Source organism: Miniopterus natalensis, chromosome 2 (assembly GCF_054644295.1).
Source record: "Miniopterus natalensis isolate mMinNat1 chromosome 2, mMinNat1.hap1, whole genome shotgun sequence".
Taxonomy (NCBI): Eukaryota; Metazoa; Chordata; class Mammalia; order Chiroptera; family Miniopteridae; genus Miniopterus; species Miniopterus natalensis.
Genome location: NC_142082.1, coordinates 78,139,308 through 78,160,645, shown reverse-complemented (window position 1 = coordinate 78,160,645; position 21,338 = coordinate 78,139,308). Strand labels below are relative to the sequence as shown.

Sequence of the window (21,338 nt, the reverse complement as noted above, 5' to 3'; positions counted from 1 at the left end):
TTTAAAAGCTTTTAGGAAAGTTTCTCTTATATAATTGTGTGAGATTCTTTTCCAAGATCAAAAGGAAAAAAAGTACCCACTGTTCTGAATTATGTTTAATAGCTTTTTCCTAAACCTGCACAGCATTCTGCTTGTATGTATTTCTGCCCACGTAATTAACATCACTTCCCCCAGTGCACACGTGGTAAACACCCACTGCAGCTCCTCTTCCCTACCACTCCCTGCTCCTCCACCTTCCCTTACACACACACACACTCCAGCACCAAGTACACAGCCAGGAGCAAACAGGCCCTAGTATTATCTGTTGAATGAATGAAGGAGCAGATGAATGAAAACACAAAAATATATATATTTTTAATCCATAAATCTTATTTGGAACTCATGTGATGCTTCCTTAGCCTTTCAGTGCTAAATATTTCCTCTTTCTGTAGAATCATCTTTCCTTGCTATTAAACTCCATGACTCTATATATATATATATATATATATATATATAAATTTTTTTAATCATCCTTCAGTATTTGGCCATGTAATAGTTCAGGATATGCATTCCATTCTGCAAAACATGTTATTTATTCCCCCATTGTACCCAAATGGCTTATTTGGTTAAATATCTGTGGCAGAGTTAGCTAAATGTCTATCCAACTTCCTATTACCCCTTCCATATAAAAAGTACTCCCTGGAAAGCTGTTGTCCTTCAAGGACCACATTTACCAGGAGCTCTTGCATCTATGGGGCATGCCACCAGTTCTCAGCAAAAGAACCTTGAAAGGAACCCAGAAAGTACGTGGAAGTAATCCGCATCTTTTCCAGGCCAAGGAAGTTAAAGATGTCCCTTTTCCACTTTCTCCTTACACTTCCTCCTAGAGGACTCCAAGACTCCAGGGCAGGGAGAAAATGCATTCCATGAGGAGCCTGGGTCCCTGCATCACCACATGGAAAGAGCTGTAAATTAGCAACACTTATACTGGATTGTTATATGAGCGAGAAATTAACTTCTGGTACATTAAGGCACTGAAATGTTGAAAATTACTTGTTAGAGCAGTTAGCATTACCTTTTACAATGTCATATATTTTTGGACTATTGTAATAAGGCTGGCCCAAGAGGAAGGTGAGAGTCACCAAAAGCTTCATAAATGTAATACAGATGAAAAGAAGTTACTAGTTTAGACTGTTAATACTGATGCCTAATATTTAAACAGAATTTAGCCTCCAAAGCAAACCAAACTCTGAGTTGGTTTTTCCTCCAAAATATATCTAGAATCTAAGTATTTCTCACTACCTCTACTGCTATTTTTGTATAAGTTGCTATCATACAAGGAAAATTAAGAAGTATGACACACATTTTGTTGTAAAGGCTATCAAAGAACACACTCACATACATTGTTGATGAGAATGCAAACCAGTAAAGTGGGGAAGGACACATCTAACAAAACTACACGTGCACTTAGCTTTTTAATCCTGCAATCTCACTTCTAGGAATTTATCTTGAAGGTACTGTCCCCACTCCCACCAAATAATACAAAAATATACATGCACAAGGCTATTCATTTCAGCATTGTTTGAAATAGCTAAACATTGGGAATAGCCGAAATGCTTATGTAAGAGAGCAGGAGAATAAACCATGATATACTCACACAGAGTACTATGTAACTGTGAAAAAGAACGAGGATCTCCTGGATGGATAGAAAGTGATTTCCAGGATGTACTGTAAAGTGCAAAAGAATTATCTACATCATGTACCTTTCATCTAAGAAAATAAGGGTAAATGAGAAATTAAAGAGCTTTATTAATAGCAGGTGTGTGGGAAAGGCTGCAGAATGGGAATGGAGAAGGGATGAAAGAGAGTGAAACTTTTCATAGTATATTTTTTTTGTTTGGTTCTGAGTTTTAGAAACATGTATGTTTCACATACTCAAAAACAAGTAAATAATTAAAATCAGTCTGGCTGGTGTTGCTCAGTGGTTGTGTATCGACCAGTGAACCTGGTGGTCACAGGTTCAATTCCCAGGCAGGGCACATGCCTGGGTTTCTGGCTGGATCTTCAGTAGGGGGCATGCAGGAGGCAGCCAATCAATGTTTCTTTCTCATCACGAATATTTCTCTCTCTCTCTCCCTCTCCCTGAAATCAATAAAAAACATATTTAAAAAGAAAATCAATTAGGAGGGTGTGTGTGCATGTGCATGGTGGACCCAAAATGGAATACGGGAACAAGTAAACCTAGCTGTATTACCAACGAATGATACAACCACACTAAAGTGGGGCAGGGGGAGAAGTGATAAAAGTAACTTTGGAAAATGATAATATGGCTAAATATAAAAAGATTTGTACAAAAAACTGTATTCTAATTAGTAGGTTTATATTTCACAGGGCTATGTGTTATATTAGGTTAATAATTCTGAAACTATTCTATGTGTATTCTAGGATTAACTAAGTAAATGTATTGAGGGTAACGAGAGCTGAATTTCTCACTATTATAATAGGAGTTATAAATAGAGGAGGAAGGTTAGAATGATCTCTCTGGTGTTAGATTGGACTTATCAGTATGAAATCACAAAAATATATGGTTATAGATGTGTGAGTACACATGTATTTTTTTAGTTTTGTCTACTGAGAGAGCCTAGAAGCAATGATACCTCATTAACAATGAGCACACACAACACTTAAATTATGGCTTCTAAATACTATTCACTAATAGAAGGAACAAGGGAAGGGCTGTATGGATGGCTGATTCCAGGGCTAAGGCAAACAGTGTACAAGCTGAGCCAGGAACATCATGTGGTACCAAAAACTAAGATGTGTTCATAAAATGATGGAGACGTGAAAAAGGACACAGGAGCCAATGTTGAAGAGGTTCCTAATGGCCAAATTTGGGATAATTTGAGCAACAAAATAAATAAATGGTAGGTAGTACAGGGTTCTCATATAGAAATTAGTAAGAACTTGTGGGCCTATTCCAATATAAGCAATTGAATAAATAAACAGGGAGTAAGTGAAAGTTTTTCCTTATAGTACAATTACAACTAAAAAGTGTAGAAGGAATAATAATAGAAAAAACAATTTGGCGATCACCACAGTCATACTTGTTTCTGGTAAGAATCATCAATGGATACTAAAATTATAGGGCAGAAATATAATAAGAAACAGAATTTTTACATTGTTTCAAAGTGTTTCCTCATAAAACACTTATGAACTACAAAGGGTGATCAAAGCGGAGAAAACTGACAGACACATACCCTAACCAAATGATCAAAGTTATCGTCACCAGTAACAGGGCAAAGCAGTATCATGTGCACCCTGATATTATGCACTACATAAAAAGCATAACATCACTTTTGTGGTGGTATTATAAAAAATGCATAATCTGAGTTTAACCATGAGGAAACATCAGACAAACTCAAATGAAGGAACATTCTACAAGAGAGGGGCAATCTGGCTAGTATTCAAAGATGCCAAGGTCTTGAAAGACAAGGAAAGACTAACGAAGTGTTCTGGGTTAAAGGAAACTAAGAAGACTTTATAACCAAATGCAGTGTGTGGACCTGGCATGGATTCTGAACCAGAAAAAGGATATTAGTGGGATAACTGGAGAAATGGGGATTAAGGTCTGTGGATTAGAGAAAAGTATTGTATCAATGTTAATTTCCTGGTTTTAGTATTTATACTGTAATATTCAAAAATGTTAACATTTGGGAAATATAGGTCAAAAATTATTTCAAAATGAAATGTAAAAATAAAATAAACAGCCCTAGCTGGCTTCACTCAGTGGTAAGGCATCAGCCTGTGGACTGAAGGGTCCCAGGTTTGATTCTGGCCAAGGGCACATACCTTGGTTGCAGGCTCAGTCCCTGGCCCCGGTCAGGGTGCATGTGGGAGGCAACCAATTGATGTCTCTCTCTCCCTTCGACTCTCTTCTAAAAAGCAATGGAAAAAATATCCTCTGGTCCTTGGGTGAGGATTAAAAAAATTAAAATTAAAAAAAATAATAAAACAAAGGAAAAAACCTAGGACTATTGTAATAGCCTCCCATAAGGTTTCCTTGCTTCCACTCTTCTTTCTATTGTCCATTCTCTACCCGGTAGCCAAAGTGATCATTGAAGAACACAAAGTAGATTATGACACCCCTTGCTCAAATCACTCCTGGTTCCCATCCCACTGAGTAAAACCCAAAGTCCTGTCCATGGCCTTTAATGATCTAGCTCCAGCCCCTGTCGTAGGGCTTCCCCTCCTCCACCTTACTCCACTATAGTTACACTGGCCTTCCTGATGTTCCTTTTTCTCACCAGATTCATTCCCACCTCAGGGTCTTTTGCGCTTTGTTGCCTCAGCTTGTGCTTATGTTCCCTTAGATTATCACTGGCTCATTCCCTCACTTAACAGTTAGGGTTAGGGTTACAAGTCCCTGCTCAAATGTCACCTCCGTGAGAGATCTTCCTTGACCACTCCTATCACTCTCCTCCTTATTCTTTTATCTTTCCTCAGAGCATAACAATATATTATATATTTACTGTTCTCTGCCCCAATATAAGTTCTAGGGGGGCTGGGTTTTGGCTTATTCACCACAGTATCCCCAGGACCCAGAATTATACTTCTTATAGCAAACAGTCAGTAAGCACAGACAAATGAGCAAACGATTGAATGAAGGAGTGAGTACATGAATGAATGTTTTTGCTTTGTTCTTAGCATATAAAACAGTTATATGACACCTCTTTCTGGCTAACCAGTGTTGTTTATATGACAGCCTTCATCTATTCTATTACTCACACCTTTTAGGTCAGGGAATGCTCATCTGAAGGAGAAGCTCTGGAGATGGTCTTGCTTGACTGGTTAAGCCACTAGGATTAAGGGGACAGAAAAGAGAAAGATGACAAATGCATGATTTCCCCTACATAACAGGTGTTTGTGCCCACCCCCTTCAAATTCTTACACTGAAATCTAATCTCCAAAATTTGGAAGTATTTAGGTCATAAGGGTGGAGCCCTCATGAATGGTACTAGTGCCCTTACTAAAGAGACCACAGAGAGTTCCCTCACCCCCTTCTGTTAAGTGAGTTCAGAGTGAGAAGGCGACAGTCTATAGACTAGGAAGTGGGCCCCATCAAACACTGAATCTGCCAGCACTGTAATCTTGGACTCTCAAGTTTTCAGAACCGTGATAAATCAATTATCTATTGTTCATAAGCTACCCAACCCATGGTAGTCTGTTAGGGCAGCCTGAACAGACTAAGGCAACATATAAAATGGGAAACTCAGGTTCTCAAAGGCAGCATGTCAGATTTAAATAGTGGGGGTCACTGATAAAAAGAATGGTTAGAAAGGTTTATTTGACTTAAAGACTTAGGTTTTCCATCCTATCAGAAAAAACATGGAAATATTTAAATAGAATTTACTAAGTGCCACATGATAAATACCTTGCAACTCCTTTCAACACACCCACATCTATAAACATTGCACCATAAGGCTCTCTGGCCTTCTTTGTTGGTGACTATAGGATGCAGATGGTTTATGATGAAGAAACTGGACGTTTAAGTACACAAGCTCTGGAATCAGATTCTGGGCTCAAATTCCAGCTCTATCCTTGTTAAGTATGTGACAAGAGCAAATTATTTAATGTTTTTGTGCTCAGAAGTCTGCTCTGTAAAACAGGGATAATTTTTTTGAAATTTAAATGAGTTCTTATATTATAAGCACATAGAATAGTGCCTAGTACATGGGAAGTACTCAATAAATGTTAGCTATTATTATAGTGTAGGAGACCTCATTTACACCATCCCTATGACAGTGTCCTTTGTTGACAAGCTGCTCAGCCTTCAGGCAGTGACCAGCTTGTTCCCCCAGAGTATCTCATACTGCTCTTCCAGCCCTTATGAGATCAATTAGAGTCAGTTCAAAAAACATGGATTGAGCACCTTCTATACGGTAGACACTGTGCTAAGTTCTGTGGAAATAATCAAATCAAATAAAACTCAGACCCAACACCAACACAAATGCACAATTTTAAGACGATGGGTTTAGCTCTGAGAACAAGAAAGACATGTACATTGTGTTTGGTGGAGCCATTCTCTTAAGGGACATGGTGCTACTTCCTCTGCCTGGAGTGCTGGTTCTACCTTTTATCACCCAAGTAAGTTTTTCTCCCTCTTCAAGGTGCAGCTCAGGTGTCGTCTCCTGCAGGAAGACTTTTTCCCAACCATCCCCCTCCCTAATCTAGGTGAGTTTGCCACCTCTGTGCATGTCTTACTGTCACACTCGCCCACCGTAGCAAACTTTATTGGATTATAAATCTGTTCCCACAGACTTTAGGTTCTGTATCTTTGTATTCAAGCACAGTGCATAGTGTCTGGTACACAGTAGGTGATCCATAAATGTTTACTTACCCAGCCTGTTGAATGGATGGCAGAGAGGAATGGGAGGACAATAAACCAGAGCAATGAAGCATTACCACAGAGGCATTCGGCAGAGCCTGGGAGTTGGGGGCCAGCAGGAAGGCAGCACACTAAGAGCCATGGAGGGGCACAGAGAGATGGAGAGAAATGCAGCTGGGGACAGCCTCTTCCTTCCCAGGCAGGTTCTTGCAACTATCAGCAGACAGAGCTTCCTGGACAGTCCTTTCTACTGAAAACTTTTGGCAGAAGGGAAGGCATCCACCTTCATTCAGCCTGCATTCTACAGCAATGCACACACATGCTCCTCTGCCCAGTCCCACACCCAGGGCATCCTCCTTGCTCTCCATAACTAGGAGAATGAAAGCCAGGGGCTGAATTGGTTGTGACTTTCCAGGGTTTATAATGCTTTAAATGACAGAAATCATTTCTTCCATTTCATTTGACTTCAGATTATTCTACCTTTCTGCTCCCCTTTAAGGTTTCATTATATGCTTCTCCCTGCCTTTGACCTCCACAATATGATATACAGAATAATTTTTAACATAAATGAATTCATTCTTAAAAATAAAAGTATTTAATCATAATAAAACTTATCTGTACTATTATATACTCTCATATATGTAACTTTTAATGGCTGCATAATAGCCCAACACATGGATGTACCTTAATTTAGTTCACTTGTTAGATTTTTCTCAATTTTTAACTACTATAAATTTTGCTAAGATGAATATTTTTAAATATAAAACTTTGTTCACACTTCTGACTATTTAGTTAAAAGAGATTCCCAACTGTGTTACCTGATCAAAGAGTATAAACATTAAAAAAAAAAAAAAAAAATTTGTACATTACCAAAATGCTTAGTGAACAACATTTTTTGGAGACTTTTACACCAAGCTTACAAAAGCTAGACTATGTGGAGTGCTGTAAAAATCAGGGCTGGAAACTGCTGGGTCTCTCTTCACCAGAATGTGATTGGTACCTCACTAACAGCATCCTGTCACACCCTGAAAGGTGAAGGTGTGTAGGCTAAATGTTGCTAAAGCAGAGCCATCTAAGTAAGTCCTCAGACCATAAAGCCCCTTGAATAAAATATTTGACCTTTCAGTTACTGCATTTTGCTCTAGGTTGAAGTGATGAGTATTTTGGTAAAGCAAAATGTGCTCTATCTCTAGGATATACCTTCTTCCTGAGACCCACAAATGGACCTCCAGCTGTCTCCTTGCTGCGTCCCCAGGGTCATCTCTTGGTCATGTGCAGATTAAAAGCATCATGATATTCTCTCCCAGATCTGTTCTACCTGGAATGCTCCTGGTCTCAGCAAACAGCATCACTGTCCACCCAAGTGCTCCAGACAGAAACCTGGAGGCACTCCTGCTGCAGGCATCAAGTGCTATTGACTCCACATCTCCTAAACAGATCTTGAATCCCTCCTCTTTTCTCTGTGCCCACTGTCACCCCCCGCCCCCGCCAAGTCCAAACAAAGGTCACCTTTACTAGGAACCCCAGCAGTTGCTTTCCTTCTAAAGAGTCTCCTCACATCCATTCTTGTTCCCACTCAATCCACTACCCACTGCTGCCAGTGATTTGTTAAAATGGAAACCATGTTACCACCCTGGGTACCCTTCATCACTGGTTTCCCACTGCCTGAGAACAATGCCTGAGGTTCTTAATGTTTCCTGGAAGATCAACCTGTACTCCTCTCCCCTGGCTCTCCACATGGGCCATTCAACTTCACGTGGCTGTTCACAGTTTCCCACTCCAGGCTGCATACTTGTTTCATACATTTGGGGCCTGGAATGTTCCCACCACCTGGGTATCTCCTCTTTCCCCGTAGGGTGTCATTTATATACTACTTCCAGGGAAGCCTCTCTTTAACTTTCCGGACAAGGAGAGGCCCTCTTGTTATTGTCGCCCAACGCAGCCTATGCACGGCATCCAGGCTTCACAACACTTGCTACACTCCTATTTTTTACTACCTGCAGTTATTGGTTAATGCTTGTATTCCATGACTGGAAGTCAGTTAAACCAAACATTATGCTTGTTTTCACTTATGTAATACAGACGGACTCTTGATGAAAATATGCATCTATTACACTTTATATAAACGACATTGATTGAAAGCCTCCATTGTAAACAAAAATTACATTTTCAATTATTTGAATCTCCATATTTGTACTGAACTATGTCTTCCCTTGTTTTTGTTATTCATTAGAATTATCCTGTCACTTTCAATAACTATCCTGTTAATGAAAAAGTTAATATTTAATTTTTCATTAATTAGGATGCTTGGCAGATTTATGTTTAAGCCGTTCTGTTTCTAATATCTTTATACTAATCAAAAAAATTCTAAAAAGTAAAATAAAATATATTAAACCTTGCTGAACAGTCATGAATATACATGTGTTTCTGTGTTTGAATGTTGCTGATCATTCATGAGATAACTCATGTCTGCACTTATATTAATTTAAGAGATTTTAAACACCTTGCTAACCAAAGTAGCCAGCTGCAGGGGCAAGTTCTGGCTCAAAATAGCTGGTCAGCAAGGTGTTAATTGACACTATAAATTTCCAATGGTCAAAATCTGATATTTCCCCCTCTGTTCAAGTCAGTGTATGACTTTTTGGTAGAAAAACATTCTAAATTCTGCAGAAATAGCAAATCACTATACCACCTACCATTTAGCTCCAGAAATAAAACCAGCAGAGGAAGCATAAGAGCGTAAAACAAGTTTCCTAAGACCCCTTAGATTGGTAAATGCTATATTTGGTCTCTGGGTTTGACTGTTAGGTTGATTCCATCATAACCCATATTTTTATGACTTTCCGTACTATAACAGAGTGGCAGGTGAATGGTTATGGCTCTGCACACATACCAAAAACTTGTCTGTTTGGATATGGACCTACAAGATCCTCATCACTCTATAATGAATCTGGGTTCATCTTAAGGCCTTGGTTTGTGGGATAGGGTAGAGAGGAGATGAAACAAATCCTTACAGAAACCCCTTTTCCAGAATTGTGTTGGCCAGAGTTTGGGACCTCTCAGGGTCCAGAATGGGCCTACTATATAGGAAGAGTTTGATAACATGTTTGGATCACCATGGAATCTCTTAGAAATCCTTCCTCTAGCTTTAAGTGAGTTGTAATATAGCCAGGTTGGTAATGGGTAGATACTACTGTCTAGGAATAATAGCAAGATAAATATGTGTCCTGCTACATTTGTCTTCATGTTAGTTAGTGACCTTCCTGGGCCATGTAAAAATACCTCATGATAAAATCATATGAAAATGCTTTAAAATTTTTCAGAAAGATGACACAATGTCAAGGTTACATTTTATATTACAACTAACTTGCAAGACATGAAACCCTTGAGCCACATCTGGTTTACCCCACAGCAATCCAGAATTCAGAGGCCCTCCTATTGGCCACCATATACTGAAGGCCTAACTACTATAGAGCCAAAAGGTCAGGCTCAACACCACCTCCAACTAAACCAAATTTGGGAACTAGCCAGTCCATTAGGCCTGCTGAACTCATCACCTAAATTTTTCCTTGGGTCCATCCACTCTTCACTTTCACATTACCACATTTCCAGATACTAGCTTTCCAATTACACTCCACTCACAGAGAACAATCTTTTAAATCTGATCAAGTTAACATCTTTGCTAAAAATAAAAACTCTTTAATGGCCCACACAAGAAGCAACCAGTGAATGCATAAACAAATCATAAAACAAATAGATGTGTTTTTCTCTCTCTCCCCATTCTTCTCTTTCTCTCAAATCAATAAATAAAAAATTTTTTAAAAACCCTCTAATGCTTTTTCACTGACATTAGGATAATGCCCTCAGAGATCTGAACTGTCACTTCCTTTCTGGCAGGCCCCATCTCATACTCAGTGTTCCAGCCCCAAAAGGCTACTAGATGTTCCCAAGGGAGCCACACTCTTGCAAATCTCCATGCCTTGGACAATGCTAGTTTTTCCTGCCTGGACTTATCTTACTTTTTCATGAATTCAACACTAACTCCTCCACCAAAGATCTTCACTCAAGCCACATCTAATCTGGGGAGGCCTTCCCTAATTCACACTCCCATCCAAGCTAGGTGCCCATTCTATGTTCTTGGAGGTACTCAGTACCTACTTCCCCACTGCCCTTGCCACCATGAAATGGAATTACTGGCTTACCTTTTATTTCTGTTTCTCTCACTGGGCAGTGAGAAATTTTAGGACAATGACTATGCTTTTAATTTCTGTCGCTGAGAATAGTGGATGAAATCAACCACTAGAGAGCACAGAGTGTAAAGAGACAAGGGCCCAGGGCAGAACCCACAAAGAGTTCACAAAGGAGATAAGAAAGAGCAGTTGGAGATGCAGAAGAAAACTGGAAGAGGATATGTCACAGAAGCCAATGGAGTGCAGTTACAAGAAGGAATGAACAGCCACACTGAAAAAAACCTCCAAAAGGTTTAGATACAACATGGATGAAAACATGACCACTGGATTTGGCAACTGGAAGGCCAATAGCTACCTTGGGGAGAGCAGTTTAAATAAGATTGATGAGACAAGCCAAATTGCAGGTGGTTGAAAAGGAAACGTGAGGTGAATTTGAAGTAGGTGGAAAAACAATATTCTCCTAAAGTACTGCTGTTTGCTACAATGTGAAGATTATGCTAAGTGAAATAAGCCAGTCAGGAAACAAATACTATCACTCTACTCACACGAGGTACCTAAAGTAGTCAAATTCATAGAAACAGAAAGCAGCATGGTGTTTGCCAGGGCCTGAGAGAAAGAGGGGAGTTAGTATTTAATGGGTACAAAGTCTCTGTTTTGCAACATGAAAAACGGCTTGTAGATGGATGGTGGTGACAGTTGCAAAACAATGCAAGTGTACTTAATGCCACTGAACTGCACAGTTAAAAATGACTAAAATGGAAAATTTAAGATTATGGTGCTCACTTCGGCAGCACATATACTAAAATTGGAATGATACAGAGATGAGCACGGCCTGTGTGCAAGGATGACATGCAAATTCATAAAGCCTTCCATATCTTTATGCTGGAAGGAATTAAAAGTAGGCTCAATGAAGCAGAAGATCGAATGAGTAAAACAGAAGATAAGGTAGGGGAAAAAATCAACTCAATCAGAGCAACAAAAAGAAAAAACACTTAAAAAGGATGAGGACAGTTTAAGGGAATTTTGGGACAACATGAAATGAAACAACATCCACATTATTGGGGTTACAAAGGGAGAAGATAGTGAGCAAGGGAATAGAGAATGTGTTAGAAGCAATAATGACATAAAACTTCCATAACCTAGTGAAGGAAAAAGCCACACAAGTTCAGAAAGCAAAGAGGGTATACCAATCAAGATGAACCCAATCCAAGACACATCATAATTAAAATGGCAAACGTTAAGGACAAACAGAAAATCTTAAGGGATGCAAGAGAGGGACAGTCACTGACCTACAAGGGAGATCCCATAAGGCTGTCAGTTGACTTCTAACAGAAATTCTACAGGCCATAAGGGAATGGCATGAAGTATTCAAGGTAATAAAAAGCAAGGATCTGAAATCAATACTACTCAATCCAGCAAGGAAATCATTCAAAATAGATGGTGAAAAAAAGAGCTTCCCAGAGCCCCCCCCCCCCCAAATAAGCTCAAGGCATTTATTACCACCAAACCAGCATTACAAGAAATGTTAAAGGAACTGCTGTAATAATAAGAAAGAGAAGAAACAGAGAGAAACAGAGGCATAAAGAAGAAAAATGGCAATCAATAAGTACCTATTAATAATAACCTTAAATGTAAATGGATTAAATGCTCCAATCAAAAGACACAGGGTAGCAGAATGAATAAAAAAAAATATGACCCACATATATGCTGTACACAAGAGACCCACATCAGAATGAAAGACTGACATAGGATGAAAGTGAAGGGATGGAAAAAATTTCTCCATGAAAATGGAAATAAAAAAAGAGCAGGGGTAGCAATACTTATATCTGACGAAATAGACTTCAAAGCAAAGGCCACAAGAGATAAAAAAGCCCACTACATAATACTAAAGGGATCGACCCAACAAGAGGATGTGACCCTGGTAAACAGACATGCCACTAATATAGGAGCACCTAAACATATAAAAAAGCTATGGAGAACTTTAAGGGAGAGATGGACAGTAACACAGCCATAGTAGGGGACTTTAACACCCCACTAACATCACTGGAGAGATCTCCCAGACAAAAAATTAAGGAAAGAGGCACCTTAAATGACACACTAGATCAAATGGAATTAGTTGACATTTACAGAATATTCCACCCCAAAGCTGCAGAATACACCTTCTTCTCAAGTGCACAAGGGACATTCTCAAAGACAGACCACAAGTTAGGACACAAAATCACTCTCTACAAATTCAAGAACACTGAAATCATATCAAACATCTTCTCAAATCACAATGGCATGAAACTAGAAATCAACTACAATAAAACACCCCAAAGCATTCAAACACATGGAGGCTAAACAGCATGTTATTAAACAATGAATGATGTAGCAAAGAAATCAAGAAAGAAATCAAAAACTTCCTGGAAACAAATGAAAATGAACATACAACAACCCAAAATCTATGGGACACAATGAAAGCAGTCCTGAGGAGGAAGATCACAGTACTACAGGCCTACCTCAAGAAACAAGAAAAACTTCAAATAAACTATCTAAACCTACATCTTAAAGAACTAGAAACAGAACAAGCTCAGAGTAAGTAGAAGGAAGGAAATACTAAAGATCAGAGTGGAAATAAATGACATAAAGACAAAAACCAAAAGATCAATGAACCCAAGAGCTGGTTTTTTTAAAACATAAATGGGATTGATGAATCTTTAGCCACACTCATCAAAAAACAAAGAGAGAGAACCCAAATAAACAGAATGAGAAAAAACAAGGTGAAGTAACAACTGACACCACAGAAATACAAAGGATTGTAAGAAAACACTATCAACAACTATATGTCAACAAGCTGGACAAGCTGGACAAAATGGACAAATTCCTAGAAAAATATAACCTGCCAAAACTCAATCAAGAAGAGTCAGAAAACCTGAAGAGGCCGGTAACTACTGATGAAATTGAAGTAGTAATAAAAAATACTCCCAGCAAACAAAATCCCTGGTCCAGATGGCTTCACAGGGGACTTTTACCAAACACTCAAAGAACTAACACTTATCCTCCTCAAATTATTTCAAAAAATCCAAAAGAAACACTTTCTAGCTTTTTTTATGAGGCCAGTATTATCCTAATTCTAAAACCGGATAAAGACACTACAAAGAAAGAGAATTACAGGCCAATATCCCTGATGAACATAGATGCTAAAATCCTCAACAAAATATTAGCAAATCGGATCCAGCAATATATTAAAAAGATCACACATCATGACCAAGTGGGATTTATTCCAGGGATGCAAGGTAGGTACAATATTCACAAATCAATAAATGTGATGCATAAAAGACAAAAATAACATGATCATATCAATGGATTCAGAAAAAGCACTCACAAAATCCAATACCCATTTTTGATAAAAACTCGGGAAAATGGGAATAGAGGGATCGTACAGCAACATAATAAAGGCCATATATGACAAACCTACAGCAAACATCATACTCAATGGGCAAAAACTAAAGAAAAAAGAAAAGGCATCCAAATTGGAAAGGAGGACATAAAACTGTCATTATTCCAAGATGACTTGATAGTGTCATCCTAAAAACTACACCAAAAAACTACTAGATTTAATAAATTAATTCAGCAAGGTAGCAGGATACTAAATTAACACCAAGAAATCAATGGCACTTTTATATACCAATAATGAATTCTCAGAAAGAGAAACTAAAAAAAAATTCCATTCACCATTGCAACAAAAAAAATTAAGATACCTAGGAATAAGCTTAACCAAGGAGGTAAAAGGCATGTACTTGGAAAACTACAGAATGTTTAAAAAAGAGAGAGAAGAGTTAAACAAGTGAAACAATATACAATGTTCATGGATTGGTAGAATTAACATCAGTAAAATGTCCATACTACCCAAAGCAATCGATAGATTCAATGCAATCCCTTCTAAAATACCAGATCTATATCACAGATCTAGGATGAATACTCCAAAAATTCATATGGAACCAAAAAAGACCCTAAATAGCTGCAGCAATCTTAAGAACAACAAAGTTGGAGGGATCACAGTATGGCATATGAAGCTATACTACAAAGTGACTATAGTCAAAACAGCCTGGTACTGGCAAAGGAATAGGCATATATATCAATGGAATAGAACCCAGAACCCAGAAATTGATCCAAACCATTATGCTCAATTAATATTTGACAGTGGAGACAAGAGCATACAATGAAGTAAAGACAGTCTCTTCAATAAATGGTGTTAGGGAAATTGGACAGGTACATGCAAAAAATGAAACTAGACCACCACTTTACACCATACACAAGAATAAACTCAAAATGCATAAGAGACTTAAATATAAGTCATAAAACCATAATAATCCTAGAAGAAAACATGGGCAGCAAAATAGGAGACATCTCACATAGCAGAATTTTCACTGACACAACGCCTAGGGCAAAAGTAACAAAGGAAAAAATGAAAATGAGACTACACCAAAATAAAAAGCTTCTGCACAGCAAAAGTAATCCTCATCAAAATGAAAAGAGAACCCACTGTATGGGAGAACATATTTGTCAATGATACAGCTAATAAGGGGTTAATTTCCAAAATCTATAAAGTACTCATACAACTCAACACAAGGAAGACAAACAACCCAATTAAAAAATGGGCAGAGAGCCTGAATAGACAATTCTCCAAAGAGGACATACAAATGGCCAAGAGACATATGAAACAATGCTCAACATCACTAATTATCAGAGAGATGCAAATTAAAACCACAATGAGGTACCACCTCACACCTGCCAGAATTCGTACCATTACTAAATTAACAAACAAGTGCTGGTGAGGATGTAGAGAAGGGGAACCCTAGTACACTGCTGGTGGGAATGCAGACTGGTGCAGCCACTATGGAAAACTGTGGATTTTCTTCAAAAAATTAAAAATGGAACTGCCATTTGACCCAGTGTTCCCACTTCTGGGAATATATCCTAAGAAGCCTGAAACACCAATCAGAAAAAAGATATACACCCCTATGTTCATAGCAGCACTATTTATAAGAGCTAAGATCTGGAAATAGCCCAAGTGCCCATCAGTAGATGAGTGGATAAAAAAGCTGCAGTACATTATGTAATACCATGCAGCTGTAAAAAAGAGGGATCTCTTACCCTTTGAGACAGCATGGAGAGACCTGGAGAGGATCATGCTAAGAGAAATAAGTCAGTCAGAGAAATATAAATATCATATAACCTCACTTATATATGGAATATAATGAACAGAATAAACTGATGAACAACACAGATTCAGCGACATTGAAGCATGGAACAGACTGACATATTTAAGAGGCAAAGGGGGGGCGGGAATAGATTAACCAAGGAACTTCTATGCATATATGCATAGCCCATGGACAGACAACATTGTGGGGAAGGCCTGGGGAGGGGGCAGGAGCGGGGAGAAAGGGGTCAATGAGGGGGAAAAGGGGGACAAATGTTATACTTTCAACAATAAAGATTTTTAAAAGGATTAGGTATAGCTTATAATTTTTAAAAAAAGAGAAAAAATATTGCTATTATGCAAATTGCTACAACAGGACATGGATTGAGAGGGTTTCTGCTTGTTTGTTTGAAATAAGCAATAAACTTTAGCATGTTAATAAATTGAGAAGAGTGGGTTAGTCAAAAGGTAGAAAAGGGAGAAAAGGGAATGACTTTTGGTGAAGAGACTGAGACTGAACCTGGGGCCAGAGGAGAGCAGGCTATTGTTAGAAGCAGAATGGCAAGAGATAAGGATGGGGCAGAGGGGAAGTTTGCTGGAAAGAGAATATGGGTGGCCAAGAAAAATATGTTTTGAAGAGCTTCTATTTGATAATATATATTTTTCTTTGAAAGAGGATGCTGGAATGGGAGGGAGTAGGGGCTCAGGGAAAGTGGTGCAGGTTTGAAAAAGCTGTTAAGGGGACTGGGAGGAGTGTACTCAAGGTCTGTAAGTAATTATGTGGAGGGACTATGAGGCAGTTCCTGATTCTGGATTGGAATGATGAATATGCACTGGTAATGAAGAGCTAAGACTCATAGTGTAACTTGCAGCTGGGTCCTGACCCAGTGGCTGACAGCACAAGGAGTGATCGTGGACAGTGAGTGTATCATGGACAAAACTTACCGAGGAAGAATAAAGGGGCCCTGAGCTGAGTAGGTTGGGGAGCATGTGGCTGAAGGGACGCACACCTGGGAAGGAAGAAAATATGGTGTGGAGACATGGAATGAGGGATCAAGGACTGGACTTCTCAACAAGGGCAAGAGCAAGTGGAGTTGGAAAAAGGGTTTAGGGAAGTAAAAGATCAGGAGACTGAAGTTAATAGTGAAACACATAAGTTTAAGATTCCTGAGGTGGGAGAGTTCTGGATCCCTATCAGGCCAGGGTTGGCCAGGGTCTAAGTGGCTAAAAAGAGAAACCCAATCAGAAAGAACTGGGTCCTAGCCACAGGGGATGTTTCTGTAAATTCCTCCCAAAGAAGAGACAATTCTGATGATCTTTTAAGAATCTGTTTCCCTGGATTCCTTTTTTCCCTTCAGGAAATCCCTGATGACCTAGGTACTCTCCCATTTTACATCCTCATTCACCTACTTTTGTTCTTATATGATGCCTAAATTCATTATTAACTTTGTTCTGTTCTCAACTATGAGTGTAATGTGTAGAAGATACAAAACCCCATTTAAAACCAATGGTACAGGCAGTGGCTTATTTTAACATCACACATTAAAAATACCAGTAAAAAATAAATCATCATTACCTATTCAAGACTTTCAAAGGCTAAGCATGGATATTTTATATTACTTTGTTTAAATGACTCTGAGCAGGCCAGTAACATAAAGGGGGCCTTGGGTTTTAAACTGGAAAGAGCCCAAAAGGAAAGGAAGTTAAAGAACTTTTACCTTTTTATGCAACCTGGTTACCCATGATGAACATATTTTTCATTTAATTTGTCTTAGAAGTGGGAGTCTGTCTTGACCACAATCTCCTCAATCCAAGGATGGCAAGGACAGACCAAGGCAGGTGTCCTTTTGGCTTTTGGGCGTCTGTGCAGTTACACATAGTCTTAAATAATGTCTCATTAACATGTGCCAACACTGGCTTTCTCCAGGGCAACACGACAAGAATCAAACATTTTCAAAATAGATTAAGGACTCTTTTGTTTGGATTGACGTAGAAAATTTTTGACATTATATCTTACTGAACCATTATGAAATCAGTTAAATGTATCATGTGTATCTTTGCACAAGCCCAGAGTGTACTCTGTCACTTTCACAACTTGTTATCTGAACACCAGAACATGCAGCAGGTGCTAGCTCACTGAGAGAGCAAGTAGCACATGGATTTTGCTTTCAGTCCCACCTGTATGTCCTCTGAATGTTGTGACCAGGGTGCAGTTTTCTTGCTCCAGTTTGAGGATGGTTACTTGGCCTGAATGGTCACCGATAAACACATGCCGGGTTTCAACATCAAATCTATCATGTAATCATTAAGGATTTTTCTCAAAATTGAGCGGAGGGATTTACAAAAATAATAAATGTAAGAAAAAAAAATGTACAAATTCCATGAGTTCAACTTGGACATAATGCTGAAAAGATACAAAAGTGGACATAACAAAATGAAAAGGACGACACAGTATCATTGGACAGTAAGATTCAACCTGATAAAGATGTCAATTCTCACAAAATGAATTTATAAATTTAATATAATCCCTATAAAAATATCAATTTTTTCCCTAGAGTTAGATACGTTAATTCTAAAGTCTATACAGAGCACTGGACAGGGTTGCTCAGTGGTTAGATCATCAGCCTGCACACCAGAGGGTCACCAGTTTGATTCCCGATCAAGGGCACATACCTGGGTTGCAGGTCCAATCTCAGCCTCTGGTTGGGGCATGTGTGGGAGGCCACCAATCGATGTGTCTCTGTCAAATTGATGTTTCTTTCTCTCCTCTCTCTCTCTCCCCCCTTCCCTCTTTCCACTCCCTCTAAAAAATCAATAGAAAAAATAGCTTCACTCCTCGGTGAGAATAAAAGTTTATATAGAAAAATAAATAAGAAAAGCCAGGTATATTCTGAAAATAATAGTAATGTGGCATGTGATGGGGAATGCTAGCCCTATCAGATATTAAAACTTGTCATAAAGTCTCTTTAATTAAAAGTGTGGCACTGGTGCATAAATGGACAAATGGACCACTGGAACAGAACAGAAAGTCTATAAAGAGATCCAAAAGCATATAGAAATTTGCTATATGTCTAATAAAGGTGGCTCTTCAAATAATAAGGAAAAGATAGATTCAAAAATAAGATACTGGCACAAACTGGATAGTCATTTGGAAAAATTAAATAGGATTGTATTTCACATTATATACCAGGACAAATTCCAAATGAATTAGAGATCTAAATGTAAAAAATTAAAAATATAAGTTCTAGATGGAAGACTTCCTTTAAAACTTTAGTGGAAAAAAGCTATTACTATTCAAAAACACAAACAGCAAACAAGTACCATAAGCAAAGCCAAAAGACCAACTGGAAAAAAATATATTTGCAACTTAAATCACAAAAGGCCCAAATCCCTAATATATAAAAAGAGCAATCAAGAAAAAAGCCATAAGCCTAACAGAAAAATAGGCAAAATATATGAATGAATAGCGTAAGAAATGAAAACAGTGCTACGCAAAAAAGCATTAACCTAGCAGGCCTGACTACTGTCCTTTGAAAGGCTGCCTAAAAGGTTGACATGGCATCTGGGAACTTGGATTTCAGTAGGGTTTCCGTCATTAACAGAAAAGAGTGGCTCACTATGCCTTAACTGCACAAACAATATGGTTTATGACGAACACCGGCTTTCCTTCTGGGAGTCTGAAAGTTTGGTACATGCCATGCAGAGGCTGCCGACATGACCAGCCTCCAGTAAAAATCCAAGATGCTAAGTATCTAGTGAGATTCCCTGGTTGACAATGCCCAGCAATAATCTTACCTTTAGAGATCTGTCCCAGAAATACACTGGCAAAAATGCAAAACGACACATGACTGAGGCTATTCATTCTGTATTACAGCTAAAGTATGAAAACCACCCAAAAAATCCATCAAAGGGGGACTTATTGTATTAACTATGACACATACATGCAATAGAATACTATGCAGAGGGAGGGGAAAAAAGACCTCCATACCATAAGCAAACTGACATAGAATAACTTTCAGGATATAGTATTAAGTGTGGGGAAAAAACAAGGTATGTAAGAGTTTATATGCTTTACTACCTTTGTGTAAAACAGGGAGAAAATATAAGTATGTGCATGCTCATATTTAAAAAGAGCCCGGCCGGGCATGGCTCAGCGGTTGAGCGTCGACCTAGGATCCAGGCGATCAGGGTTCGATTCCCGGTCAGGGCACATGCCTGGTTGCGGGCTTGATCAATGACTCTCTCATCATTGATGTTTCTATCTCTCTCTCCCTCTCCTTTCCTCTCTCTGAAATCAATAAAGATATATTTTAAAAAAAAGAAAAAAAAGAAAAGAAAGTCCTGGAAGGATAAATCAAGATCTAAGAAAAATGGCTGCCTATGGAGAAGGGACAAAAATGGGAGAGACTTCTCTTTTGTTATATAGTTTCCATTTTGGAATCTTGCAATTCTTTTGCACATTAAAAATATTTATAAAGTTAATAGAATTCCCCCTACCCAAGTTGACAACATAAAAATGAATGAGCATAATTATCAAATTGGTGATATAACCACATAATTAACAGAATTATTTCAAGTGACTTCAAAACACAGCACTTTGTGCATCCTTTGAAGAACATATTTTAAGGACAAAGAGAACTGCAAAGAAACATAAAATCTCATTCAGTAGTCTTGTTTTTATATTACTATTATTATTTTGAAACAATATTATATGCACTGATAATTTATTTTCTTTTTAAAAATACACATACAGGGTGTTCTCCCAAAAAATGTATACACACTTTAACAGCTGATAGCTCAATTTTGAAAATGTATTTTAATAAACACTGCCTTTATCATTATTCAAAATGGATGTATACATTTTGGGGGGACACCCTATATTTTCTAGCTCTCTCTAAATACTATTTCTCACTGAAAGAAGAGGCTGATTGCAGGACTGGGGCAGGAAGGTACAGGATGAACTTAAGACAGCTGTGCCAAAAAGGAAGGAAACTATCAGAAGCTATGGGGTTGTATCAAAATGACACAGGGATGAATTATGTTGTATTGACCTAACCCTAAATTCAACTCACTTATAAGTTTAGTTTCACTTTAGTTTAAAACTTTAATAGCCTTCCCTCCCAGGCTCTTTACTTCGGTCCTCTCAACTTACATCTCCCAACATGCTCTACAGCTGGTAAGAGGGGAAAGGCAAAATCTTTTTCAATTTTCTTTGACTTGGTCATTTTGAATTCATTTAATTATTGGGTATAACTTAATTGCTTTTAACAAAAGAAAAGCATCTATATAGGTTTTATGCTAACAACACCTTTAGAGCTAATGGGAGATGTGGCCACACTGTTTTCATGTTAAGCTTTCTACCTTCTTTTCCTCCTACCTTCCCCTTTCCTCACATGCCATCCAGTGAGAAGACTTGCCCCTCGGTCTTGTAAACGTATCTGAGAATAGGAGCAGAACACTGTCTCCAGTGAAACTGAAATGGTAGACCTGTAATTGTGGGAAAGCTATAAACTCTCTTGTTATAGCCCTGCCACCCCTTGCTGTGTGTATAGATATAATACTTTGTCCTTCATATGTGAAAGATCCAGTGTTGGAATTCTTT

General features: G+C 38.4%; 1 protein-coding gene and 1 non-coding gene across 2 annotated transcripts in view; one reads left to right on the top strand and one right to left on the bottom strand.

Annotated features, from left to right (window-relative positions):
• Positions 1–21,338, bottom strand: part of WDFY2 (WD repeat and FYVE domain containing 2) — a 190,610-nt gene that overhangs the window by 30,234 nt on the left and 139,038 nt on the right. The window contains exon 6 of the mRNA XM_016213832.2: positions 17,915–18,027. Coding sequence (XP_016069318.1) covers positions 17,915–18,027 — 113 coding nt within the window. The remainder of the gene's footprint in view (positions 1–17,914; positions 18,028–21,338) is intronic.
• On the top strand, positions 11,330–11,433 carry LOC148093723 (U6 spliceosomal RNA). Its single transcript, XR_015714092.1, has one exon. It is a non-coding gene; the product is annotated as a U6 spliceosomal RNA (small nuclear RNA).